The sequence below is a fragment of the Dryas octopetala genome, chromosome 5 (assembly GCF_963921425.1).
Source record: "Dryas octopetala chromosome 5, drDryOcto1.1, whole genome shotgun sequence".
Taxonomy (NCBI): Eukaryota; Viridiplantae; Streptophyta; class Magnoliopsida; order Rosales; family Rosaceae; genus Dryas; species Dryas octopetala.
In genome coordinates, this window is record NC_141370.1 from 22443712 (window position 1) to 22470828 (window position 27117).

The 27117-nt window shown below is 37.1% G+C and overlaps 7 protein-coding genes across 14 annotated transcripts; 5 read left to right on the top strand and 2 right to left on the bottom strand.

The window, feature by feature from the left end:
* Nucleotides 1–1599: 1599 nt before the first annotated feature.
* LOC147285882 (uncharacterized) lies at nt 1600–2592 on the top strand. The gene is made up of 2 exons (XM_086244467.1): nt 1600–2039; nt 2226–2592. The coding sequence occupies exons 1-2, from the start codon at nt 1699–1701 to the stop codon at nt 2563–2565; spliced, it is 681 nt and encodes a 226-aa protein (XP_086100593.1). The 5' UTR covers nt 1600–1698; the 3' UTR covers nt 2566–2592.
* On the bottom strand, nt 2468–5263 carry MRL7-L (Thioredoxin superfamily protein). 2 transcript variants are annotated; one of them, XR_015122348.1, is made up of 6 exons: nt 5069–5263; nt 4092–4815; nt 3787–3868; nt 3591–3702; nt 3278–3503; nt 2468–2606 (listed from the first exon to the last, which is right to left on the bottom strand). XR_015122348.1 is itself a non-coding variant. In XM_086244466.1 (5 exons), the coding sequence occupies exons 2-5, from the start codon at nt 4787–4789 to the stop codon at nt 3367–3369; spliced, it is 1029 nt and encodes a 342-aa protein (XP_086100592.1). In that variant the 5' UTR covers nt 4790–4815; nt 5069–5263; the 3' UTR covers nt 3074–3366. The 2 variants fall into 2 exon arrangements, 1 of the variants encoding a protein (XP_086100592.1); XM_086244466.1 differs by lacking the exon at nt 2468–2606 and having other exon boundaries at nt 3074–3503.
* A 360-nt stretch (nt 5264–5623) lies between these two features.
* LOC147285884 (poly(ADP-ribose) glycohydrolase 1-like) lies at nt 5624–10048 on the bottom strand. Of its 3 annotated transcripts, none has more exons than XM_086244563.1 (11): nt 9776–10048; nt 9213–9410; nt 8946–9049; nt 8550–8754; nt 8294–8398; nt 8017–8135; nt 7565–7708; nt 7215–7359; nt 6816–7010; nt 6535–6597; nt 5624–6060 (listed from the first exon to the last, which is right to left on the bottom strand). In XM_086244563.1, exons 1-11 carry the CDS (start codon nt 10022–10024, stop codon nt 5887–5889), a joined length of 1701 nt encoding a protein of 566 aa, XP_086100689.1. In that variant the 5' UTR covers nt 10025–10048; the 3' UTR covers nt 5624–5886. The 3 variants fall into 3 exon arrangements, with proteins under 3 accessions (XP_086100689.1, XP_086100691.1, XP_086100690.1); XM_086244565.1 differs by having other exon boundaries at nt 9213–9421; nt 9776–9839; XM_086244564.1 differs by having other exon boundaries at nt 5906–6060; nt 6535–6694.
* Nucleotides 10049–10306: 258 nt separating this feature from the next.
* On the top strand, nt 10307–12783 carry COS1 (6,7-dimethyl-8-ribityllumazine synthase / DMRL synthase / lumazine synthase / riboflavin synthase). Of its 3 annotated transcripts, none has more exons than XM_086244566.1 (8): nt 10307–10475; nt 10581–10681; nt 10950–11045; nt 11618–11713; nt 11836–11914; nt 12133–12179; nt 12294–12353; nt 12479–12783. In XM_086244566.1, the coding sequence occupies exons 1-8, from the start codon at nt 10313–10315 to the stop codon at nt 12515–12517; spliced, it is 681 nt and encodes a 226-aa protein (XP_086100692.1). In that variant the 5' UTR covers nt 10307–10312; the 3' UTR covers nt 12518–12783. The 3 variants fall into 3 exon arrangements, with proteins under 3 accessions (XP_086100692.1, XP_086100693.1, XP_086100694.1); XM_086244567.1 differs by having other exon boundaries at nt 10307–10469; XM_086244568.1 differs by having other exon boundaries at nt 10307–10463.
* Nucleotides 12784–14455: 1672 nt separating this feature from the next.
* LOC147285886 (ADP-glucose pyrophosphorylase small subunit 2) lies at nt 14456–17046 on the top strand. Of its 2 annotated transcripts, none has more exons than XM_086243907.1 (9): nt 14456–14662; nt 14861–15151; nt 15250–15550; nt 15640–15776; nt 15936–16039; nt 16157–16268; nt 16422–16520; nt 16714–16839; nt 16930–17046. In XM_086243907.1, the coding sequence occupies exons 1-9, from the start codon at nt 14456–14458 to the stop codon at nt 17044–17046; spliced, it is 1494 nt and encodes a 497-aa protein (XP_086100033.1). The 2 variants fall into 2 exon arrangements, with proteins under 2 accessions (XP_086100033.1, XP_086100034.1); XM_086243908.1 differs by having other exon boundaries at nt 16720–16839.
* A 1119-nt stretch (nt 17047–18165) lies between these two features.
* RAP (RAP domain-containing protein) lies at nt 18166–21298 on the top strand. 2 transcript variants are annotated; one of them, XM_086245893.1, is made up of 4 exons: nt 18166–18367; nt 18498–20343; nt 20465–20547; nt 20984–21298. In XM_086245893.1, the coding sequence occupies exons 2-4, from the start codon at nt 18510–18512 to the stop codon at nt 21074–21076; spliced, it is 2010 nt and encodes a 669-aa protein (XP_086102019.1). In that variant the 5' UTR covers nt 18166–18367; nt 18498–18509; the 3' UTR covers nt 21077–21298. The 2 variants fall into 2 exon arrangements, with proteins under 2 accessions (XP_086102019.1, XP_086102018.1); XM_086245892.1 differs by having other exon boundaries at nt 18166–20343.
* A 631-nt stretch (nt 21299–21929) lies between these two features.
* Nucleotides 21930–24357, top strand: LOC147285888 (Late embryogenesis abundant protein, group 2). Its single transcript, XM_086245402.1, has 3 exons — nt 21930–22143; nt 22377–23364; nt 23943–24357. The coding sequence occupies exons 2-3, from the start codon at nt 22399–22401 to the stop codon at nt 23946–23948; spliced, it is 972 nt and encodes a 323-aa protein (XP_086101528.1). The 5' UTR covers nt 21930–22143; nt 22377–22398; the 3' UTR covers nt 23949–24357.
* The last annotated feature ends 2760 nt before the right edge of the window (nt 24358–27117 follow it).

A 27117-nucleotide genomic window follows, 5' to 3' on the forward strand; every position in this document is an offset into this window, starting at 1 on the left:
TGGGTCTTCACTTAGTGGCATATATATATGGGGGTTTATTTTAGATAGATAGATAGATAGAGGTACTGATCGACTACTGACGATGAGAAAGCTAGACGAATACTGTACATACAAAAGGAATATGCTTAGGATCATTCCCCTATAGAAGCATATACTTTGAGAATAAACTTCATGCATGGCCGTCTTACTGGGGTTGGTAGGAAATTAGGAATGACAGTTGATCAGTTCGTATATACATTTATTATTATCAATATATATCATCAAAACTGGACCACTACTTAATTAATTATTAACAAGGATATCCTCAAAATAATATACATAATAATATATTTATTATATAATTTAAATAGTAAATTATATCATCCAGTATATTTATAATAATTTTTAATGTTAAATAGGCAGTACACTAGACCCAAAAAAAAAGGTAGTACACTAGTATATGGTTTCTAAAAAATGAAAATTTGGGGAAAAAGATAAATGTGTTGCACTATATTGAATTGTTTAAATACCCAGAGCAGAAATTTTATTCATACAGATGTAATGTAGTCCTTAATTTCCTATTCTCTATTCAAGTATAGGCCATTTTCTAGGATGGGTTTCTTTTTTTGAACTTCTATTTGTGGAAGCCCAAATAGACAGTCCATTGCAAAATCTAGCCCAAATAAGCACAAGATTGATGATTTGAAAGGACCAGGCTAAATCCACCACCCTCAGCTACTGAGTTCACCACCCTAACATATTTTGTTTAATTTTTTGTCCTATTTTACCCTCTCTTGCAAAATAAAGATGAAATCACCAACACTCATTTGGTAGTTATCTACTGAAACATTTATCCATTTTCAGCAGATAACTACCGAATAATCTACAAAAATTTGGCATATACCTATAGAATGACTATTAAGTAGTTATCTACCGAAACCTCCACCAAAGTTCAGCAGATAACTACCAAATAATTTACCAAAGCTTGACAGATACTTGTAGAATAACCATTCGGTGGTTATCTACCGAAGGGTAAAATTAAAAATTTTAAAATAGGGTGATGAACTCAGCAGTTGAGGGTGGTGAATTTAGCTTGGGCTGTTCGAAATAGATAGTACGTTTGGATCAAATGTCTGAATGACTACATTTGGGCTTGCAGAACGTAAGAGTCCACTATCTTATACAAAAGTCTCCCTTAAATGATTCTTGGAGTTGTACAGCCTAATATTGTCCATTGTCCAAGAATTAATGCTAACAAGTTAATTAACTTAAATCTATTTCAATAAATTATTGAGCAGGAATCATGAATAGCCTACCATGATTCTGATAAGTGATAAGCCGCCCTAGTTTATTCCTTTTACAAGAATCAGTTCATAATTTATTCCTTAATGGGAGAAAGTTTACTGTCAAAATTTAAATACAAGGAAAGCAAACACACACAATTTCAGGTCCAGTTTATAAAACAAAAAGGCGAACCTTTAACCAGCTAGTCATTATATCATTATAATTGACAGCCATACAGAATCTGCAAGTTAAATTCCATTCATCAAATGAAAACAAAGACAACTGATAACATCGAGAACAAGAGAGCGTATATAAGTATATAACCATGTCAAACTCAGCATAGGAATTACCAACAATTTAATTACAATAGAGAGAGTGGCCAGGAGAGAAAGAGAGAGGCAAGCAGAAAGCAACAAATTAAAGCTACGTACAAACATGGAGAGGTATTGCCTTTCTCTCTGCAGCCTGCTTGTCCTGGTGGTGTTGACTAATAATACCTATTATGTAAATGGAAATGGTGCCCAAGATTTGAAGAGTGCTCAGCTTTGCAGCCAGTGCTCCAAATGTGAATCAAGTAGATGCCCTGCAAGTGACGCCTACCCCCATATGACAGCATTTGATGACACTCTTATTGCTGGTGCTTTACAGTCTGACTATGTGGATTTGAATGACAAAGGAGTTTACTCAGTGCCAAATATCAAAGGTGGCCAATCAACAAAATATAATGCTTATTTTGGCTGGAAATCTACTTCTGGTTCAGCCTCGGGTTATCACAGGTACGTGCACGCGTAATCCTATATATATTTATCCTTAATTTGTTATCTGCAAAAGAATTCCAAGGAAAGAAAAACACATAAAGATATATACCTAATTAATGCATGCCTCAAGGCCCTCAACCCTCTTTCTCTGCAACTATATATATATATTCCCATTCTCCTAACCAAAGTGTGAAGTGTGTGCAGGTTTAGCAACTACATGGACAAATGCTCATCAGGTGGAGGAAGCTACCTCAGTGTGGACAAGCATGGCAAGGTTAGCCTGTGTTCGTTGAGGTCGCTGGAAAGCTTAGCAGAGGGTGACTGGAAATCATTTAATCCACCCAAGAAACTAAATCACCGCCAATTCCGCTTCTGGGTGTCTCACAGTACAGGAAAATGCCTCACTGTTTTTGGAGGCAACACAAAGAAACGAACTGTGGGTGTGGCCCAGTGCAAGTTTGACGGCTCAAACCCTTACCAGCTCTTTGCCTTCCGCTTTCATTACCACAAAGCCTTCTGTTGTTGCGGTGTTCACAATGACTGATCTCATCTCATTCTCGTGAATTTTATATGTTTTAATAGACCCTAAACTCAAAATTGGCACAAGTCAAAATATTATGGTATCTATGTATGCGTGTCTGCGTGATTGCTGTACTCATAGCAGAACAATTTCCATTACAGGGCATTGAGATCCTGATCCTTATAAAACCTGTGGTGTATGTCTACATTTGTAAGTTTTGATATGTTATATATATTGAAAGTGGATGATGCTTAATTTGTCCTGCAATCAAATATTATGGGGGTTCCAAACTATATTATAGCAGCTAGCAAGCAGAGTTGACAGATTCATGACTTTCTGCATTTTGAAAGTTTTGAGGTGTCCCATTGAAGAACGAAACATTCCATACTGCAATCCAAGAAGTAACAGTTTCCTAACTCTGTGCATGTGCATACAACTTACAAGAGCACATAGCCAAGAACATAAATATATCTTTTTCATAGAATGACTGTTCTATATTTTTATAAGCAAGATCCAAAATCAAAAGCAAAACTAGTTCGAATGTTTATATCACATGTCAAAGAAAGAACCTCATATTTTCGACATCAAATTCGGATGAATCCATAGTCAGTTAAAATACACCACTAATTTCACTAACATTTTCATTTCTTAGGCATAGATAACAAGTCAAGCATAACCTTTATAGTAGCAAATTTTAAACAACAATGAAATTTCAGGCATCTAGAGGTGAAATTACCACATCAATATGAGTAAGGCTTTATCAACAACCCTGGAATATTGCATTTCAGAACCAACCCGCACAAAGTACAAACTATACATTCAATATCATGGTTGGGAATTGGTAGGAAGGGATGGAATTTCCTCCTGCCTATGATCTCCAATGCCATTCAAACAAGGTGGTCTGGCTGCTCCATAGTAAAAGAAAGCCATTATTTTTGACAACTCATCTCCACTTCGAATTTCTGAACAGATAACAAAAAAAGGAGATGAAATCATGCTGCAAGGCAGAGGCGAGAATCAAATGCATGTGTTCCTAAAATGAAAATTACCTTTCTCACGGTATAAGATTTTCCCAGCCTTAGTGAAGATGACCTCAGGGAAGACAGACACTTGGAGAGCAGAGACCAAATCATCCTCAGTAATAGCATCAACTGCAACACACTGTTCATTATGAAAAGTAAATATCAGCAATAATGATCAGCATGGGAGAAGAAAGATACTAAACACAGTACACACTAGACTTACTCTTGGTGAAGGCAGCCTACAGTTCCATATGATGTGCACAGCCTTCTCCAGTTCATTCCTAATTTTTGCATTTTCTTTTGGTCTGAAGAGAGACAAAATATGATTTAACAATTTTTGTTATATGCAACACAAATAACAGCCTCATGGAAGAGTTCCAAATTAGTAAATAGGATTGGACAATGTCAGATGTCCAAGAGAAGAAAGAACTATAATTGGAAACAAGGCACTGGAATCACAACAAAGAAAGGATAATATAGGCTGTATAGAAAGAACGAAATCACGACCAAGAAAAAAGGAAAGCCAACCTTTTATAGCGATTATGTACAAGAATGATTAAAGGGCTGATGTCCTTGAAAACAGTCTCTTCCCAATCTGCAGTTGTGACATCTTTGATGGGACGAATGTAATTATCATCTTGCCACACTATCTCATTGTCACTATCGTCATTATCATTGTTATCCTTCCTTGGCTTATTCTTGATAGTAATATTGTCAAAGAACTGATCCAACTTGAAACCCCGCCCGTCTGCATCATCAGGCCATTCGGGATCATCCTCCTCCACAACAAGAGGATAATTGGCTAGAAGTTGTTGCACCTTCTTCGTCCTTTCAATGGGGTCTAACTCCTCCTCAACATCAGGGTTCGTATCTATCACTTCTCTAATTTTCTTTCTCCATTCACGTCTCTCTTCAGAATCCATTAAATAGGGATCATTTTTGTCACTTAAAGAAGGTTCATCCTCCTCATCATCAGAGTCACTATACGGCTCACCCTTTCCTTCATTGAACCCAACCTTTTCTACTGCTTTAGAAGCATATAATCTAGTTATTCTGGAGCTACGACCATGTGTTGGGACAGTGGTGTTCGTCCTGGTTCTATTTTCATTAGCTTGATGCTCTCGGAAAAGAGGGTTTAGAGAAGTCAGTGAAATGGGTACTATAAATTTGTTCTGTTTTGGCGATGAGAAGAGGTACGGGAGCCTCATGGTATGTTGCAGAGCCATTTTTACGTACAAACAGTTGCAAATATCTTTAAAAAAAGAGAGCAAACAATAACAATTGGTAAGTAATGTATTGAGATTCACAGTAAACGGCAGCAATTATTAGAGAATCAAAATGCAAATAACTAAGAACACAGAACAAAAGTAAAATTCATTCAGATGGTTCTTTGGGAGCTGTCGTCAGTCCACTACTCCTCTCCATAACATGTTATTATTTAATTCATTGCATCTCGGGAAAAAGAAAAACAAAACGGAAAAGAAAATTTAGAAGAGAAAGCAGACCTGAATATACGATAGATGATGTTCTTACTACAAAATTATCTTTTTTGGCAGATGAAGGTGGAATGGGAAACCCCGGCTAAAACCCCAAGCCAAAGAAAGCAAACCCCACAAATACTAATTACTAATACTAACAGTTAAGCAGATAAGATAGGAGGATGGTAACTGTTTTATGGTCTGATGAAAAAGCCAAACTGCAAAATGCAGAGCGAAAGCTCTGGGGACTGGGGAGATAATCTAGTGGGCTCTGCAATATTGGATTTGGAGCCCACGAGCTACCAACATGGGCCTCCACTCTCTCAGTTTCTGTTGGTGTTTGGGTTCAGTTCAGGCCCCCTTCCTACTTGTTTTTACTCCCTTATACGGGGACAGGGGACCCACTGTAATCTCTCTTTTTGGTTTACAAAAGGCTGTGCTGTGCTTGCACTTTGTTGGATTTTCTTCATTTTTACCAAATGCCTTGGGTGAAAAATTGTACAAGATTCTTTTACAAACTTGATATGGAAACGTCGCTTTTTAAAATTTATTAGAATATGGATTTTTAAGAATAAATAAATAAATTTTCGAATGTGGCTTTATAGTTTATACACTTCTTCCTTTTCAAAAGGTGCACTGTCTGTCTGTCTTCGTGGCTATGCTCGAAGAATGTAACTGCCAGAGAACTCTTTCAATATGCAACCATCGCCAAACTCACCCAAGAAAGATCAGATCAGAACAGTGCATTCTTCATGAAATCAATCTTTACAGCCTATAGACTAAATTACAACCAGGAACCAGGTAATAACTCAATCAACAACAAGCCTATACAAGCAGAGCAAGTTTTAAGACATGCTAGGCAAATCCAACATCTCAGTATCATGGGCCAGCAGAGATGGAAGGAGCCAAGTAAAGAAACCATCATTATTCTCTCCCTTCAATCTCTGCAAAGAATATTCCACCAACAAATTCCAGAGATCTCCTACTGTCCATTCATGTGACAGTATCCATTGACTTACCTACTCCACAAAAGTGAAAAAATAAAATAAAAAAATAGAAATGCCATGCAGAGGAATAGAAGCTTAACATGATTTAGGGGCAAGTTAATGATAACAGAAGGGGTTGGAATCCCTAAAGGAAACTTGAATAGTGCATGCATAATCAAGATTAAATTTATATAGTTCACAGCTAAACTTGCCGTGGAAAACATTTGTTAAGCAAGTACATAGAAAAACACAAAAGCAAAGTTCAATACACCAAGATTATGATTGGCCCCTCAACGATGAGGAGGAATTAAATCGTTGGCACAAATTTCACCACTTTTACAATATTAAATTATTATCATTAGAAACAGTTTAAAGTGGCGGGACTCACCAATTCATTCATTGACATGAATTGGTGACACCTCAATGCCAATAAGGAAGTTCCTAGTCACCAGTGAGGAGTCAAGCATCTATTAAAAAGTGTTCAGACTAGCAATAAAAATTAAGTACCTGGTCTAGGTTTTGCAATGCCTTCATGCCAAACGTGTAGTATGAAATGAAAGGCCTTAGTGCCTGAAACAAATGCACCCAGATTATAGCCATTTCCGTCACTGGTCTTGTTACTTTTATTTATACAGACACAGAATCCCCACGAAAGTCTCTGAGAAAGCTAATACACACGATATATACCATTAAGGTAGAAAAATTGATGAATTAAATTTAATAGATCAAGTAGCTAGAATGCTTATCTCTTCCCATTTAATTGCCTCAACGGTTAAAGATAAACCTACCTGAGAGGCAGCAAGCCACTGAACTATGGTCTTCACTTCAGGATCTCCTCCAAAAGCACCGCATCCCCAATTCCCAGTTGCAATCCCAACATCATCCTCGTTATCCGGAGACTGCATCTCCTCAGAATCTCTGACTACTCGGTTTACAGATTTTCCTCCATATGTTTCAACAGAAATAATGCTAGCTTCATGAAACTATAGAAAACAAAAAGAAAAAATATTGGAACAAGCAAATTCCCAAATGAAAAAAAGCAAGCTCAGACAATGCTAAACCAATACAAATGTCAAAAATGCTACATTCAGAGCAAAAGTAACGCTAATATCATTTCTAAATGTAGAACGTCACCTAAATACTCAAATAAAAAGCCAAGGAGGATAATTATGATAGGAAACTCATACCAAAAGATTATCGGTGCACATGTCACTGGAGTCTTTAACATCTGGGTGAAGCTGAATTCCAGAACACCCATTCTCTTGAAACAATCTCTTGTACTGCTGATATTTTGATTGATGAAAAAAGCCACAGAATGCCTTATTAGTCTCCCTGTTGAAACCAATATGTAGGAGAGATGAAATTTCTGATTATGAAAAGGTCTTACAAAAGAGAATCAAATCTATATAACCATGACTATTCAACAGATCCATTCAACATAATATCTTGATTTATATTTTCATATTCACTCTTGAATTCCATATGTTTCTTATAATAAGTCTGTCTGCCTGCAGTGCTATAACTATAATATACATACCGGAGGAGGAACTCTTGTTTATACTGTCTCATGCCTGGGCTGCATAATGCATCTATTGCAATAATCCTGGTTTTAAGTCTTCTTAGAGAGTCTGCACCCCTTTTGTCCACATAGTCACCAGAAAAACGAAAGGAAGAAGCATACCTACAGCACTTGATACAATGATAACAGAGTCAGAAACCAATAGCAAAAGCAGCCCAGTTAAATAAGTGACGTTTAGATATCTAAGTGAATACTTAGGCATTAGGACATCCCCTGCCTTCTGAAAGAATCCATGCGCACATAAGTTTCAACAAGAAGAACCAAATTTGATCATTGATTCATTATATGTATGTAGTATGTACTATTGTACTATGTACGAACAACATGTGCTCAAAATTTCTAAGCGAAATACATATGTGCTTATTTTCTACTAGAAAGAAATAAGCAAATAATATGATATCAGTACTCACCCTGTATAATTTGAAAACCTTTCTGCACCAACAATTTCTATAGCCTCATTATCTGCCATGGAAGGCATGAACAGCATGGAAGCAATTAATTCAGGATTGATCATGAAACGGATCTCTTCCTATGTGAGACAAATATAACAAATAAAATTAGGTGCTTGTGCAATTAGATCATGGCCTGCATGATTCAGGAGAATGTAAACCAAATAAAAATATAGTTTAAAAAGAAAATGTTGGCACACAGTTAGGGGAAGACATATGAGGAACAACAAAATCAGACCTGTACACAGCCCCATTGAAGAGCACCACCTCCTATATACTTGTTTGCAAAATCAACTTCAAGAGCTCCAGTTGATTGATCTTCTATCAAGCCTGAACTGTGAACCTACAATGATATGAAAGGCCTACTTAACAAGTTATTTGTGATTGCCTAAACTCAATGAAAAAGAAAGAAAGAAATTTGGTTAATGCATTTAGAACAATTCATCTGCATATAGCTTTTGGCTTAGTGTTTAACTCATCTGCTCATCTTTTACCTCAAAGCGGCAGAGAGGAATGACTGAATTGCTCCAAAAGTTAGCCTTGGGATAAGAAATGCTTAGAGGACTATGTTCAAGAGGAAGTACTTTGCGCTCAAATGAGACAAAACCCATAGGCATATGTGAACATATCCTATCAAAATAGTGTATAATGCACCTTATCTTATTCTCCTGTTTTTTACTGTAACTGTCATATAGAGTCCTGAAAATACACTTCAGGTTGTAAGTATATTTAAGTAAAATAACATGAGAAGATATCTAGTAATATGTCTAAGATAGGAATATAAAATGGGTGAAAACTGAAAAGATATCTCTTAAAATAGCATCGCAAGATATTTAGATGAAAATAAAAAATAAAAAAAAGTTTCACATAAGAAAGCAAAGGTCACATACGCAAACAAATGGTCGAAGTTGATCTTTGGGAGATGTTTGGCACCTCTATTATTGACTGGGAACAAACAAAATAAAGAGCACCCAAGAAGAGCACTAATTAATTCCTGAAAAGCACCATAGACATAAATCAGAAGACTTATACCCCCCCCCCCCCCCCACAAAATAAAGGTTGTTGTAAGAAAGTAAGGAAAGAATAACATTTTCAAAATTAATGGGTAACATAAGACAGAGAACAAGCGTCAAAGTATATATTGAAAATATAGATACCTGGCTGAGGAACACGGTTCCTGCTTCTTGTGAATCCAACAGACGAAGGCCAGTTTTGACTTCATCTCTGCCTCCATTAATAAGGCCATCCGCATTTTGATAATGCATTTCTAAAAAAGAGGGCAACCGCAAAAGCAAATCTGCCAATGCCGGGACAACCAGTCCAAACCATTTGCTTGATTCCTCCCTGGACATGAGCTGCACAAAGACTTTTGATTGAGATGTTACGGATATTAATGTATTAATGCAGGTATCTATGAGTCCATCATTGCCTTAACTGATGATATCCATCCTGTATGTCAAAATCTTGTATAGTGCAATTCAATTGTATACAAAAGTGAGTTCCTAACCCAAAAGTCAGGACATGAATACTGAAAATGTGGCGACTGGCGAGTGAGAAATGTTTTGATTAATGGGTTCTTAGCACAGAAGCCCAAATTACTCAAACTCTAATCTCTATCCTAGAGAAGTAGTAATGGTTAGATAAGCGGAAAGAATGCATGGTATACACACCAACATATGTGAAGAATATGTTCAAAACAATTGAATGGTGGATTAGGTACCTCATCGAAGAAGAGGGCGTAGCCGTGTGTGGCGGAAGGAGCCAAGGGGTGAGTAGAGAGAGAAAGAGAGTGCCTGAGGTCCGAAATGGCTATGAATAGGAGTTGTCCAGAATGGACCAGACTGTGCTCGGGACCTCTCGCCAACGCCTTGAGTGCCTCCACAACTTGAGAGGGCCAGAACAGACTACTGGACCGTAAAACCACCGGCAAATACTCTAATATCGACTTCAAGTCTTCCCTGTCTTCCATTCTCTCTCACTTGCTTGCAGAGTTGCAGTTTCCGTTTCTTGAGAAATTTAATTTTTTCTTTTTTATAAGACAGGTCATGTCATGGGTGTTTAATCTGAGCCGCACGAAATGATCTAACGGCTTATAAAAATTCTGCATCTAACCCGCAAGTTAGCCGCAAGCACAAGAGAAAAGCTACTGAGCTGGTTAGCCTTTGTATTGACTACCGAGTAGTGTATGGATTGTAACCAGTTCAACAGCGACACCTGAAAGCCGAAACCAGTTGTTGTTGTTGTTCTGAAAATTGAAATGGCTGCTTCCGCTTCAACCCAGTGTTTCCACTCACGCCTCCCATTCACTGATAATTGTCATCGTCATCGTCATGGTGGTAGCGGCATTCTACGCCTTCACTTGTCTCAGATTCCCAAACCCCTCTCTCTTTCTTCGTCTTCTTCCATAGGTATAGGTATAGGTGCGCTTTATTCTCTCTTCTTTTCAAAGTGATCAAGTATTTCTTATTTCTTTTTATGTTTACCCCCACAAAGTAAAGTACTCAATCGATTGGAAATAATTGCAGGTGCAATTGAGAGGAAGGAGCGTTCGTCTTTTCCACAAACTGCGGCTGTTCGCCATCTCGTGGGCTCCGTTACCACAGCTCAGGGCCTTCGTTTCGCAGTGGTCACTCTCCTCTCTCAAACACACAGACACACACATATGTAACATGTATTGATTGAAAATCCTACCCATTTCGTATGCTCATAGGATATGTGATCTATTTAACAAAACTGAAAAAGAAAAGAAAGAAAAATATTGCTTGCAGGTGCCGTTGACTGAAATATGTTGTCACAAGTCTTTAGATGTTCAGCGATTTCTACTTCTTGGTACTCACTTCTCTATGCTTCTAATATTTCTTTGATTGTTGAGCATCCAATTTTCCATCTGCAAGGTCGTAGCACGGTTTAATGAGATTATCACAAAGCAGCTGTTAGAGGGAGCTTTGACTACTTTCAAGAATTATTCAGTTCAAGAAGAGGATATTGATGTATGTGTCTAAACATCAACTTCCAAATATCTGCATGAGCTCATTATTCTTCTGCTTTTTGTTTTGCTTTATGACTGCTATTATCACAAAGGTCTCTTGTCTGGTTGGCAGCTTCTCTGTCAAACGAATGTTTATTTGTAATGTTTATCCTCTAATAATCCTTATCAATTTCCTTCCAACTAGAAAAGAAAAAGTGAACAACATCTGAATATAACATATTAACTTAGAGATAATTTTCTGAAATATAACCACTTATTTGCATTTTTTTTTTATTCCCAGCTCACCTGTTTTTTGGGCATTTTAGAAAAGATCAAACTTTAGCTGTACATACATTGACTGCTTCTCTTTTATGCCCAAACTTACTATTCCTGGCATACCAATGCTGTCAAATTCTACTTCGTTGCTCACAAAATTGCCTGTCAGTGCAATGTAAGATGATATGCTGGAGGACCTTTGTCAGTGGTCAGATTTATGCATCAGATCTGGTCTTATGTTTGTAAAAATGGCCGCTAGCCTTAATTTTGCATGAGCTGGTTTTACATCGCCTGATTACTCCTTGCTTCCCCCCTCAGGTTGTATGGGTTCCTGGTAGCTTTGAAATTGGTGTAGTTGCACAGAGGCTCGGAAGTTCAGGAAAATATCATGCAATTTTATGCATAGGAGCTGTGGTATTATTTTATGTATCCTTATAAAAAATATTCTCTCTCAATGAGAGGTTCACTCTTTAGCCAATTGTATTTAGAACAGTCTTGTCTAGTACCCTAATTTATGATCTGCTTGTTGTCACTAGATAAGAGGTGATACAACTCACTATGATGCTGTTGCTAATTCATCAGCATCTGGAGTGCTTTCAGCTGGTTTAAAATCAGGTTGGTGTCTTTTTTGTTAGTTGCTGAATTAGTTATGTGTTCTATTCTGTACTCAGAGACAAAAGCGTTAAGACAGTCTACGAAATCTTTTCCAGTTCTGAATTTCTTATTTGATTGGTTATATTGTGACTATTGTATTAATGTTCCTTTTCTATTTGAATCTGCTTGGATTTTGTTTCCTAATCAATTATTGAAGCACTTCTCTTATGTTGTTCTAGGAGTTCCATGCATATTTGGTGTCCTAACTTGTGATAACATGGAGCAGGTAAGTTTTTTTTTTATCAAACTATTTACATGTAGTGTTGGAAATTCTCTAGAGTTATCTTCTTATTACCAAAAGGGGGAATGATCTGACTGTTATCTTTCATTTCCATTGCAGGCTTTAAACCGAGCTGGTGGTAAATCTGGAAATAAGGGGGCAGAGACTGCTTTGACAGCTGTAAGTTGATATCAAAGTATTATTATTAAGTTATGATGGTAGTGGAGGTGTTGCATTTGATTAGTTAATCGCTGTCATTCATATATCTCTTTTATTGAGTTGTGGTTCTTTGACTGGTACTGCAGATTGAGATGGCATCTTTGTTTGAGCACCATCTGAAGTAGTAGTAATGTTACTCTGAGGAGAGGCAGAATTCTTAGTTTGACCAGCATTTTCCTTTACTGAATGTGCTTGGTTCTTGTTGTTCCATTTTTGAACTGCTAGAATATATGTGTCGTGGGTGATCAGAAACTCCAACATGGTACCCATATTATCCCAAACTAGAGTCGGATAGCTGTTGATTACTAAACCCTGACAAAAGTATTTAGGCTGAAGCTGAACACAACAAGAAGTGAGTATGTTTCGAATAAAAAGTTTATCTTGCTGTGTATTCTATGTTTCTATTCACATTTACAAACATTTGATCATTGTGGTTGCTTCACCAATTATCTATCTCGCTTATCCAATTATGAGGTGGATATCTAACAGGAAACATCGATAGGATGTATCATTGTTATAATACCCTCTCCACTTGCAATGTTTTGGTGACTTGTGCACAAATCCGGGGGAATGGGCGCTTTAACTCGTACTGTTTCTGTTATTAGTGCATGAAGTATTGAATTGTGCTTGATTTCGTAGCCAAACTAAAACTAGCTTTGTTGTTTTTGTGTACATCTGCACCGGAACTTTCATATTTGCGATGTGGCTCATTACTCAAGAAGTCCTGATGCCGATGAAAAAAACAGGTTGATTATCAAATTTCAACTTATATGCAAATCCCTCCTCTGACAGTATCAAACTAAAAAATCTAAAATAACCAAGAAGCAGGGGCCTGTCCTTGTTGGCACAGCACCCGGCAGTTAAATTCACATTAAATTGCTTGGAGACCCAAAAAATAACCAAAACATTTATTAAAAGAAAAAAAAAAAGCTCTACTCCGAAGCTGCAAGCTTGCAACTCCATTTTGGTGCTCTTACATAATCCTTGACCTATTCTAATTAAAACTTATTTTCCTATCTTTTCCCGCTACTTTGATTAACCAAGGGCTTAAAACGAAATTAGTCTGTAGGTGCTGACAGTGCTGTAGACTGCCCCTCGAACACTGGTTTTAGTTTCAGTATGCTTTATGGTTTAAGAGATCACTTTATTTATAGATTTTACAGCACATTTTGTTCATATAATATGAAGGGAAGGCAACCACGGGAAGATGCATAAAAGCTGAGCCAATGCCTACCTTCAATGCCACTCCATTCCAAAATGCCCAACTGTCGCCACAAGGCTTCAGGCTTCGTTTCCAAGTTAAGTGACAAAACTGCCCTTATTTCTACCCCCTCGGGCCTCTCCCCTATTGATATAAAAATTACTATTAGATAAAGCAGCCTAAATATATTAACTGTTGGCAACTCAAATCTGAATCCATGAATGAAGAAGAGCAGCAAGCTTCCAAAGTTAGTGAATGGACCGAGCACATTTGTTAGTGAATTAAAACAAAGTTATAATTCAAGGAATTTTTTTCCCAATAACATATAATTCCGAAGGGTGTCTAGGGTAAGAAGGTCATTTGCAGTTACATTTCATATTGAACAAGCTATCGTAGCACTGGTCTGTCTGCTCTGTTAACACTATGAATAACATTGAACTTTTGAAGTCTTATGAAACAAAGAGAACAATTGAACAGAATAAAGAAAAAAAGGCAATAAGAAGCTTAGAATCAAAGTTGTATATACATAATAACATAAGAGAAAAGATGATGTATTGATGTTAGACATGCATCATGTGTGATATGTTGATTAGAAAAATTATAATTATGAGGTTTACGTGAGTGGGATGGTATTGGCATTTGCTGAGAAACCAAATCCTTGCCTCTAGCCAGCCTCTGGCCATGCAAGGAAGATTTCCTCAGTAGCCATGAGGCGGAAGAAAGCAAAATATTCCTTTGTTATTCTCTCTATTTAATCTTAAAACAGCTGGGAGGAAGAGAAGCAACAAATGCCTTAAAAAATCAAAATATAGATTAAAGCTTTTGCGTATTGTAGAGTACTGTCTTGCTGCTCTACTTTGTCATGGTGATCTTGCAGCCTTCTCTTCCCTCCCTTATTAGCAGTACTCAAGCAAAAGCAAAGCGCCCCATTATTGGATTTGGATCAGATTGTTTTCATGAAAAACGTTCATTGAAGCTTCAATCTACTCTTCCTCTTCCTCCAAGCTTGCTCATATCCAATTCACAGCAGCCTCAAAATCCCACTCTGTTGTTTCCTCCAGCCAAACAGGTTAAATTTTCTACTTAATGCCCGGCAAATGAGACACAAACTGAAGTTTACTTTTCAAGCCTAAAAGTGCAAGTCACTTCTTTACATGCAATGCATATAGGATGTAATACATCTTTAATCTATTCTTCCTTTGGCATGGTTCTCATTATAAGATGGTTTTGAGCATTGATGTTCAAACTACATGTTTATTCATGTCAGAGTGTGGTAGCTATTGTGTTTGGGGATGGACCAGAGTCGCAGCTTTACCCATTGACAAAGAGAAGATCAGAAGGGGCTATACCTATTGCAGCAAACTACAGACTCATTGATGCAGTTGTGAGCAACTGCATTAGCAGCAACATATACAAGATATATGCACTAACACAATTTAACTCTACTTCTCTGAATTCCCACCTATCCAGAGCTTATTCTGGACTAGGTCTTGGGAATGAGGGGTTTGTTGAAGTAATTGCAGCATATCAGAGCCCTGATAATACTGGATGGTTTCAGGTCTGCATAATCAAATCCCCAGTTTTATTAATTATTTCATTTTTATACATACACTCTTAAAGTCTTAAGTCTTGAAACTTCTAATGACTTGATATTAGGGAAATGCTGATGCTGTTAGAAGATGCATGTGGGTGCTGGAAGAGTATCCGATGACTGAGTTTTTAGTCCTTCCTGGTCACCATCTCTACAGAATGGACTACCAGAAACTCATATTGGCCCACCGAAACAGCGAGGCTGACATTACTGTTGCAGCATCAATTGCTAGGAGAATTCATGATCCGGGTTTTGGCTTCTTAGATGTGAATTCTGAAAGTCAAGTTGTACAGTTTAGATTGAAGTTGGAGGGAGAGCCGATTAATATTGTTTCAGTAAGTAGTACTATATATATTCAAAGGACTTGTTTTCAGAGATGTTTGTTTTTATGCTATTCAGTTGTTTTCTGAGGTTGCATTAATCTGAAACTTCAGGGAAAAAGCTCATCAAAAAAGCTCAGGATAGTATCACAAGTATGGGAATCTATCTCATCAACAGAGATGTAATGAAAAGGCTTCTAGAGGAACATTTTCCCAAGACAAATGACTTCCCAAGTGAAGTAATTCCGGGTGCCATGTCTATTGGAATGAAGGTCACACTTTTGATTAACATGTATAATATGTATTTATTTCTCTTGTGGTATATATCATGACTGCTTTTAGAGTATACAGTGCTAATTTTATTCTCTTAATTGGCTGTTGTTTCAACTTAATGAGAAGATTTTCCTTTTGTGCGTGTGGTTTGAGATCAGTTTCAAGCTTATACATTTGATGGATATTGGGAGGACATGAGGAATATTGGAGCATTCTACCAAGCAAATATGCAAAGCACAAAGAATGCAGACGTGGGATATAAGCCAGTAACTTGTATTCGGGGAAAGGGTGAAAGTTGCAATGTTTGGCTTATATTGGATTAATGGATTTAGACCCCTCATAGTCATCCACTAACACAAACTTCCTCCTTCCATAGCAGCTTCTACGACAGAGAACATCCAGTCTACACATTGCGTCGGTGTCTGCCTCCAACTCATATAACTGATTCTGTAATAACAAATAGTGTAATTGGAGATGGTTGCATTCTCAAAGTAAGAAAATCATTTTACATATAGACACTTATATATATATATATATATGTACATATTCTATGTATGCTAACATGTAAAGTAAGAAAGCTGAACTAGTACTGAACTGGGTGTTGTATATTTCCGGGATATACTTTTGGACTTGTACAAGAGTAGGGATGCAGGATCAAAGGTACAGTAATTGGTATGAGGACAAGAATTGGAGATGGGGCAATAATCGAGGATTCGGTGATCATGGGTTCAACTATCTATCAAGTAAGAGGCATCTATCTAACATCTTCCATCCCTGTATTCATCCTGATTTTCTTTTGTGTCAATATAAGGGGTTTGTGGAAATCATATACTTGAAATCAAAATCATTGCTCCATTATATTTATGTTCATTTCTAAATGCTCCACTATATTATGTCCAAGTCTAACAAGGTGGGGCGTGTACTGATCACACACAGTCACAGAGAGATGATAGTGAAAACAGGAAAGGTGGCATGGACATTCCCAATATCGGAATTGGTGAAGATACTCAAATAAGGAAGACTATAATTGACAAGAATGCAAGGATTGGCAAGAATGTTATGGTATGGAGTATGGAGTATGGACAATGGACCTGAACTTATTATGTGATCCTGTTAATGTAGCTTGAAGCTTTTGATCCTGGTTTTGTGCAGATCATTAATAAGGACAATTCCCAAGAAGGGAACAGAGAAGCTAATGGGTATGTAATCCATGAGGGAATAGTAGTCGTTCTTCCAAGTACAGTAATACCAGATGGCACCATACTCTGAAAATTCTTGTATATGATATCAACACCTTCCTTCCCATATCCATATCCCATGCCACTCTTCATTCTTTTACATTCTTTTACAAGTGAAGTGAGATGAAATAAAAGTTACGTTATCTCTGCACTGCTTCAGGGATGCAAATGTACATTGCCAGTTTTTGAGGATAACCAAATAGCACCCCAACTGCCATCAAATAAGATGGATAGTAATTATAAAAAATTTTATTTTCTCTTGGTTTGTTGTAACTTGTAAGCATTATATCTTTACATATTTATTTTGGAATATATTTTTTCTTTTTTTACAAATGACACAGTTTACCTGCAAATAATTATTTAAACAAACAATTTATGCTTTGATTGGTCTCAACTCTCAAAAATCAACTGACATTAATGTAAGGAACAAAGGAGAAACCACTCTAATTTATTAAAAATAATTAATAAGCATTGACTCTAATGATTAATAACCATTTATTTTAATGGATGATACATAATTCTTTTTTGTTTTGAGTTTAAATTTTATAAATGACAATTAATTAATCAAAAAGAAAATTAGTGACCTGATGGCGAGTTGGGTCAAATATTAACATGTAAAAATAAGTTGTCTTTAATCGGAGCTATGTATGATTTTGACCTGACAAATGGATAGCTCAACCACCCAAATCTAGAGAGATTTTTCGGTGTAACTGATACACCGCCACGTGGTGTAACCAATATATATATCATAATTAGGGGTGGCAATTCGTATTATCTGTAGTATTCGTGTTGTGTCATATTTGGGTTCGTGGTCGACAACTACACGAACCCAAAGAATGTACACTGTAATCGTGTTATCGTGTCGTGTCATATTCGTGTACTCTGTAATCATGCTATTGTGTCAAAAATTGCCACCTCTAATTATAATATAAGTGAATATTATTAATATTATATTCTAAAAAAGATAAACATGCCGTCCAAGACAGTGTATCAGTTACACATAAAAAATTCTACCAAATCGATTCATTGCCCCAAAAGACCTGCTTTTTAGGGGTCGTTTGGTTTGGGTACCGTATTCAGAATTTCAGACCTTGATTAATTAATTTGGCAACCGGATAAAATTAAATGGACAATTTTGAGCTTCTACTCACTCTTATATTTTACTTTTCCGGGGTTTCGTGGTTTGTTTTGTTTCCCTAAACCCAAAAATTGATAACTGAAACTGATAAATGATATGCAGCTTCTTCTGCTTATTCATTCTCAGTAAAAAAGCTGCAACAACAACAACAGCAACAGCAACGTGCCTTCAAATTCCTTCTCTTTAGAAGCAGTGGATATTGTTTTTAATCTGGGTATGTTCTGTTTGCTCAACAATTGGTGATTTTCTCGAACATTACATTCTCATTTGACAGTTGCGTAGAATTGACAAATAGAATTACCCTCCCTTTTTGTTTCACATTTTTGTTTTTTTCATTTTCAAAGTTTTAGGTAAGTATGCAAGGATTTCTCAACACCTTCCCTCATCAAATTTGCTTTAAACCCTTCATTTTCAATCCGGAAATTGTTCATAAGCCTCCAATCACAAAAACCGGGCTCTTACCCCAAAAACTTGAGCTGGTTTTCCCAAGAAGAAATTGCTTAAATATAGGCAGAGATAATACTTCTATTAGCTCAAGGATTGTTGACCATGACGATGATGATGAGGGAGAAAAAGGAAAAGGAGATTGTAACATGGATTGGGAATTGGAGTTTCTTGGAGAGCTTGACCCTTTGGGTTTTCAGGACCCCAGGAAGAGGAAAAAGCAACACGCCTCTAGGTTGCTTCAAGAAACTGAGGGCATGGATTGGTGTGTGAGGGCAAGAAAGACTGCTCTAAAATTGATTGAGGCCAAGGGCTTGTCTCATAGAATGGAAGATATGATTACCAAAAAGAAGAAAAAGAAGAGGAACAAGAAGAAACTAGGGAAAACAGAGAAAATTAATAAGAAAAGCAAGGAAGTCAAAGAAGATTTGGATTTGGATTCGGAGGAAGACTTTGATATGCAAGATATGAATGCTCTAGATGGTGCTACTCATTTAAGAAGATCTGTGAGTATGCTGGCAGGTGGGATGTTTGAAGAGAAGAAGGAAAAGACCATGGAAGAGTTTGTTCAGAGGCTTTCCCAATTCTCGGGGCCATCTGATCGTAAGAAAGAAGTCAACTTGAACAAAGCAATTATTGAAGCACAGACTGCAGAAGAAGTGTTGGAGGTTACTGCAGAGACAATCATGGCTGTTGGGAAAGGCTTGAGTCCCTCACCTCTCTCTCCTTTGAACATTGCCACCGCTCTTCATCGAATTGCTAAGAACATGGAGAAAGTTTCAATGATCGAGACACGTAGGTTGGCTTTTGCTCGTCAAAGAGAGATGTCTATGCTTGTGGGAATAGCAATGACAGCCTTACCCGAGTGTTCAGCTCAAGGTATCTCTAATATCTCGTGGGCATTGTCTAAGATTGGTGGTGAGCTGCTTTACTTGTCAGAAATGGATAGAGTTGCAGAGGTGGCTCTCACCAAGGTTGGGGAGTTTAATTCACAGAATGTGGCTAATGTTGCCGGTGCTTTTGCTTCCATGAAGCACTCTGCTCCTGATCTCTTTTCTGAATTATCAAAAAGGGCATCAGATATCATTCACACTTTCCAGGAGCAAGAGCTTGCTCAGGTGTTGTGGGCTTTTGCTTGTTTATATGAGTCTGCTGAACCTTTGCTTGAATCTTTAGATAATGTTTTCAGAGATGCAAGCCAATTTAGATGTTTCTCAAACAAAGAAAAATCAGACCTTTACAAAGAAAATGGTGTGGACAGCATTGGAGATCTTGACTTCGATGGTGTTATAGGCTCTCCTGTGCTCAGTTTCAGAAGGGATCAGCTTGGGAATATAGCTTGGTCTTATGCTGTTTTGGGACAATTGGACAGGAGTTTCTTTTCCCATGTGTGGAGAACGCTGAGCCAATTTGAAGAGCAAAGGATTTCAGAGCAGTATAGAGAGGATATCATGTTTGCTTCTCAGGTTCACCTGGTGAACCAGTGCTTGAAGCTTGAGTACCCACATCTTCATCTATCTTTAAGGAGAGATCTTGAGGAGAAAATTGCTCGTGCTGGTAAAACCAAGAGATTTAATCAGAAAATTACATCATCATTTCAAAAGGAGGTTGCACGTCTTCTTGTTAGCACTGGCCTTGTTTGGGTCAGAGAATATGTGGTGGACGGGTACACTTTGGATGCCGCTTTGATTGATAAGAAGGTTGCTATGGAGATTGATGGCCCAACTCATTTCTCAAGAAATTCTGGTGACTATCCTTCACATTATATTGCAGCATCTTCTGTGTGCTTGTGTTCATTTGAGGCATTTGACCACTCTATTTTCCTTGTCAGTATTCAATTCAATTGATCTCCTTCTGCTTCATGCAGGGGTGCCCTTGGGGCATACTATGCTGAAACGCCGCTACATAACTGCTGCTGGTTGGAAAGTTGTGTCGTTGTCTCATCAAGAGGTGAGTGCTACCATCTCACATCCATGAATTACCACCATTCACAAAACACACGCCATGTTTTATTCTTGGTTAAGAAGTTTTTCTTGTTGAGTTTCTTTGTGCTGTGCATATGTGCATGGGCATGTTGAGATCAGGTAGCTCACCATTAATTCTTGCCCATGCTGGATCAGCTTGATTCAATCATTGCACCAATTTACTGAAGCATTAGTACCACTACGGTATTTGGGGCATATATTCTTGCAATATTAGGAACTTGGGGAAGGTTAAGCATATAGGTCTTTGGGGAAGGTTGTTTTACGCCAGAAATAAAATGCATAGTAATGCCTAAATATTGAAATCTGGTTCATCAATATATAGCAAACTATTTGCATGGCTATTAAGAGTAATCTCTAGTTATGCTATTTAACAGAATGACTTTCTTCCCTATTTCTTGTAGTGGGAAGAACTTCAAGGTGGTTTTGAGCAGGTAGACTACCTAAGAGAAATATTGAAGGAGCACATAGATGTAGGCAATACCATCTTCACATAGATAGTGGAAAAGGTAATTTTGTCATGGAATTGAGTTGGTGAAACTTTGGCAGATGAGTACAATTTTATTAGTGAAATACAATATCTGTTAGCAAGTTAATTACATAAATATTGAATTTTCATAATCATTATTTTTCTGTACCTTTTTTTTTTTTTTTGGTCGAATTGCTGTAGCTTAATAATATCCGAAAAGGGTCAATCCTTGCACCTTATATTATGTTAATGAATGTCGTTGTAAGTTAACAATTTTGGGCTTTTTTCTCTTTCTGGTTGGAGACTTGGAGTTTAACAATTGTGGTTGCGGACCTTGCGGCAAGGCTCTAATGTAAGAAACTTTATTTCCTTGATTTTCGTAATTAGATGGTGCAAGCTGAACTACAGACACAGTCACACAGAGCATTCAGAAATCAGAATTTGCTGGACCTAAGAAAGCATTTTTTGGGCTTGTTCGAAACAATAGATAAAGTAAGCCTAGAGCAACAAGAACCAGTGGGCCTTCTTCAAAAAAAAAAAAAGTTAATTTGACCTTCCATAAAAACCTAGTCAAAAAAACCTTCCAAAATAAGAAATGTGGTGAGTTTTTACGTACCTAAATGGCTAAATAGAACAAAAGTAAACCTAAATTACAATTTAAAAAAGAAAAAAAAAAAAAAAAAAAAGGTTATATTTATATGATACGTGTGAGCCCCGCGTAGGCGTAGCATTTTGATGAGGTGGGGCCTCTTCAGCTCTATCAGACAGACTGTACTCGTCTTCGTCGGGTCGGCACCCTCATAAGAAATAAAATCACAATAATAATATGAAGTTATATTAGATTATTGTATGATTAATGAAGAAATTTGAATGCGTGAGATTTTGCCATCTGTCCTAATAAAGTCTAATTTATTTAAGTCCTCCGATCAGGCTATCAGCGAACGCCTGTTGCTGCTGCTACTAGTAGTATCTCCCCAAGTCCTTACTCCTTACATTACAATTACATATTCAATTTCATTTTCTTTCAATCTTTGCTTGCCGCTCGCTGTGTCATTTTTACTCTTTGGGTTGCATACCAATTGAACTCTGTTCCAGGTAAATTATGATCTCATCCAAAATTGAAAATCTTGTTTGGATCCTACATCTTTTTGTTCTTCCTCTTCCTAGAATTAATATATTTTTGTTGTTTACTTTTTATCATAATTATTATTTGTGTTTGGGAATTTGAGGGGTCGATGTCGATCCTATTGGCGAAATGAAAATTCAAAATTATGATAAAGTGAATCTGCATTGATAGATTTGTGTTGTTTTGGTGTGAATTTCTGAAGGTGTATTATATATATAAAATACATGGCATCGTATGATGACCCAGAAATAGTGGATCGGGGTGTTAAGGAGAAGAAGAAAGATTCGGGGAGGAGAGAGGAGGAGGAGGAGGAAGGAGAGGGGGGTGGATTCATGGAAAAGGTGAAGGATTTCATTCATGACATAGGCGAGAAGATCGAGGGAGTAATTGGGTTTGGGAAGCCAAGTGCGGATGTTACTGCAATTCACATCCCTAGCATCAATCTGGAAAAGGCAGACATCGAGGTGGATGTGCTGATTAAGAACCCAAATCCGGTGCCCATCCCTCTGATCGACATTAACTACTTGGTCGAAAGCGATGGAAGGAAACTGGTCTCAGGCATAATCCCGGACGCTGGCACAATCCAAGCCCATGGAGAGGAGACTGTCAAAGTTCCAGTCCACTTGGTCTACGATGACATCAAGAACACCTACAATGATATCAAGCCTGGCTCCATCATTCCCTACAGGATCAAGGTTGATCTCATTGTCGATGTCCCTGTTATCGGCAGAATCACCATCCCCCTTGAGAAAACTGGAGAAATCCCCATCCCCTACAAGCCTGACATCGATGTTGACAAGATCAGCTTCCAGACCTTCTCCTTTGAAGAAACCGTTGCTGTGCTCCATGTCAGGCTTGAAAACATGAATGACTTCGACTTGGGCCTTAATGCTCTCGACTACGAGATTTGGCTCTGTGACGTCAGCATTGGAGGCGCTGAGCTCTCCAAATCTGCCAACCTTGCTAAAAAGGGTATCACTTATATTGACGTTCCCATCACCTTCAGGCCTAAGGATTTGGGCTCTGCGCTCTGGGATATGATTCGGGGAAAGGGTACCGGCTACACCCTCAAAGGCAATATCAATGTGGACACCCCCTTTGGGGCCATGAAGCTCCCCATCGTCAAGGAGGGTGGTACTACGCGCCTCAAGAAGAACAAGGAAGATGGTGGTGATGATGATGATGATGAGGTATGGATCTTTCTTCACTCTCGATTCTCTTACATTGGATATATATATAGTACAATATACCCACAAATAATATATCTTTTATTACTTAACCCAAAACCCTGAATCAGGATTGACTCTGTACTGATAATTTGATAACATGTAAGAGCATATTTGGAACCAACTGGAAAAGGGCCATGAAACTAAAGAAACAGATGTGGGTACAATGCACTTGCCCTCAAATAGATCACAGAGGCAGAAGGCAGTATTCGGATGAGTAGATTAGTAGATACTGCACTGAATTTACCAAAGACAAATTCATGATATATCTACATATCTCTCATGGATTAAATAATGGTGAAACTATATGCTCTGCCTCTACGTATGCTATTGGTGTGGTTGTATATTCAAATATTAATGGCAATGTACTCCTGCTCCGAATTACCCCTCCAACCTTTTTCAACTTTCCATTTTAGCAAGCATCATGATCTGACTTAACTTATGGGTATTAAACAACCTAAAATTTAACACAAGTATCATAATGCTTTACCTTGATGCATTGTCTTGTTCCTATAACTAATGTCATAATCTTCTGATTGCAGGACTAGAGAGGGCTTTGGCTTGAGCAGTGGAACTAGTGGCTGTTGTCTGTTTATCTGCACTAGTATTTTAGAATAATAGATAAATAGGCACTTGGATTCGAGGTATTAAACTTCTGGTGGTGATGTATTAAACTGTTTCGGGGAGAAGTTTGTTGAATTTTTATCCTATAATTAAGCTTGGATGGTAATATACATCTCATGGAAGGGAAAGTTGCCAGTTGCTGTGTTATCGTAATAGATGTTGCAGTTTGGCGCTTTTGCTTGCATGACCATCCCTATTGTTGAGACTTCTGGGCAAGTGATTGAACTGTCTAATATTCCCTTTGTTTTCAAATTTCTGGTATCATGATTGTGAAGGGATTATGAGTTATGACAATATGACATTAATGTATAAAATTTAAATGTTTCAGTATTAGTGAGTTTGCCTTATTATCTGCGTAGTCCATTTAGTACCTATACCAGTGTGCCTATTGTGATTCACAATAAGCAGAGGTGTACAACGGGCCGGCCCGGCCAATTTAAAGTCTGCTCATTAGTGCTTTGTGCCGTGCTTGGGCCGGGCTAGGCTGACTCAATTATTTTAAATCTTAAGTCTAGCCCTGTCCAGCCCATAGCCCACCCAATAATGAGTCGTGCTGGGCCGATCCGATTAATTATTTTAGGTTTTTATTATTATTTAATAAATCAAATAGTCTTTGATGTTATTCTATTTTTTATCAAATTTTTAAATTTTCTATTACTTTAATTACATTTTCTATTCAATTTCACAACTAAAATCAAAATAAAAAATTGAAATAAGGCTAATAGTAAATTAAAAAAAATTAAAAAATACTTGTATAAACGGGCCGGTCTAAACCCATAACTGGCTCGAGTCGATCCAACGAGATAGAAAATATTGGTCCAGCCCAACCCACTTCTTAATGGATTGAGCCCACTTTAAATGGGCCGGGCTCGTGCCGGATTCGGGCCGGCCCGTCCCATTGTACACCTCTAAGCATATGCTTCAGGAAGAAATCAAAGAATTTCTTGGGAATCCTTCAAGATACATTTTTAACTTTCACACGCCCATTCACTTTTCTTCCTTTGTAGCTGATGCTTTTCCTGTTTCAAGTTATGTGCAGATAAAACTTACCGGTTATCCCAAGAAATACCGAACTATTTGTGGTGGAATGGAAAAGAAAGAAGAAAAGATGGAAAATTCAAGAATAATTTCGATCTAACAATTATTTCACAGACTACTAACATGCATAGGTGGAAAATATCTCCTCGCTCTCCTCAGGGTCATTAGTAGGCCAAGTTGGCTAAATCCATTAAAATTTGGGCCAAAGACATTTGATCAGTTAACTGGTTGGCTTGGTCAAGTCATCGATAGAATATGCAACCCATGAATATTCTTCCATAGATCACGGGTAATGGGCTTTTAGTGGGTTAATTTATGGCCAAGGCCCAAGGATCATGAGTCACTTCTTGGTCTAGTAATCTTTTTGTTTTTTAATAATAAGAATCTTACTAAATTATATATTCGCATATATTTGAAGGAAAAGCTTCTAAAGAGAGATCGATAAAATGGATGTGAGGCTCACTGGTCAATGCTATCCAATGATTTAAGCGATCTAACTTTGAAGTCCTCGTTTAAGGATTATTTTTATGATTGAAAACCATTTAAACATTTAATTGTGTTGAAATAAATATAAGGTTCATTGATTTTAGGTACCAAATTGTAATGTTTTTTCATTTTAACTACCAAAACATTTATGTCATTTCACTTTAAGTACTAAATTTCAGTTTAAGTACTAACTTTAAAAAACAAGGTTATATCGAGCTATGACTGTCTAACAGTCATAAATTTTTTATTAATTTGTTGTTTTTTCAATATTTGCAAGTCTTAAACTTTAATGTTTAGTCTTTGGGTTATAGGACTTCATCCCCCAAAACCTAAATCAAAAGTATGAAACCCTTAAAAATTTTGATTTTTTATAAATTTTAAACCGTCACAATTGTGACTGTTTGACACTTACAACTGTAACTGTTCGACAATCACAACTGTATAACAAACTGATTTGTGACCTAATCCAAAATGTCTTACTCTAAGTTAGTACCCAAACTAAAAAAATTAGTGTCTTACTGCTTTACTGAAAAACTATTGATATTTGGTATTTAATCCTAATTTTCTAATAAATATATAATTATAATATTTTAAAAAAAATGCTAAAATAGAAGTTGTTGCGAAAGTCCAGTTGAAAGAGATAAACATGTCGTTCAACAATAATCTTATACGTTGGATTGGTTACATCACGTAACGGTGTATCGGTTACACAGAAAAAATTCTCGTAGAATTGCCTCCTCTACACCAAGTTTGATCCCACTCCCCTTGAGTAAAAAATGCTGAATTAAGAATGAGCAATTTAATAGCTAAATGATTTTTTTTGTATATGGCTAATTTTTTTGTAGGAAGATGTTATCTGAATCAATTATTCTTGTCCAACTTATATGGCATTTATACATTGGGTTTTATAACAATAATCTCAATCAAATGAATTGATGTCACATAAATTAAGAAAAAATAGTTGACACAATAAGTATTAAAATTATTTAAAAAATTTATTAATATTTGATTATAATTAAGCACAACACATATAGCAATGGCAGTAATTTTGAAGAACATAAACATTAAGATGATATGGTCAACTGAAGAACAGAAACAAAGTTGAATATTTGTTACATTCATAGTATTAAAGTTGGTGGAAGAGATGTGGTAGAATAACTCTATTCACATAGTCACACCCGCTATCTTTGATTCATGCACTTGCCTGCCCAGTGCCTGCCCATGCATACATACACATTTGCATGTACATTATTTGATTAATTAATTGATTAGGGAATTTTGTTGGCCCAATTCAGTTGTAGGGTGTAGCTTGCAGTCATGGACTTCCTTTCTTCCTTTGCCAAATTGGCTGCTGGGAAGGTGGAGAAGGGAAGTGGATGGAGCATAGAAAGTGCAAATCCAACATCTTCATTACTTCAAATTCAAATAATTTTAAAAAACAACCCCCGAGAGTCAAAGGGCAATTAAAGGAGTTGTACAGTTGTACGTACGAGGAAAGAAATTAAGGATCAATATATGGGAATCAAAATTCACATTCACTGATTCACAATCACAAGGTGCATACTTGCA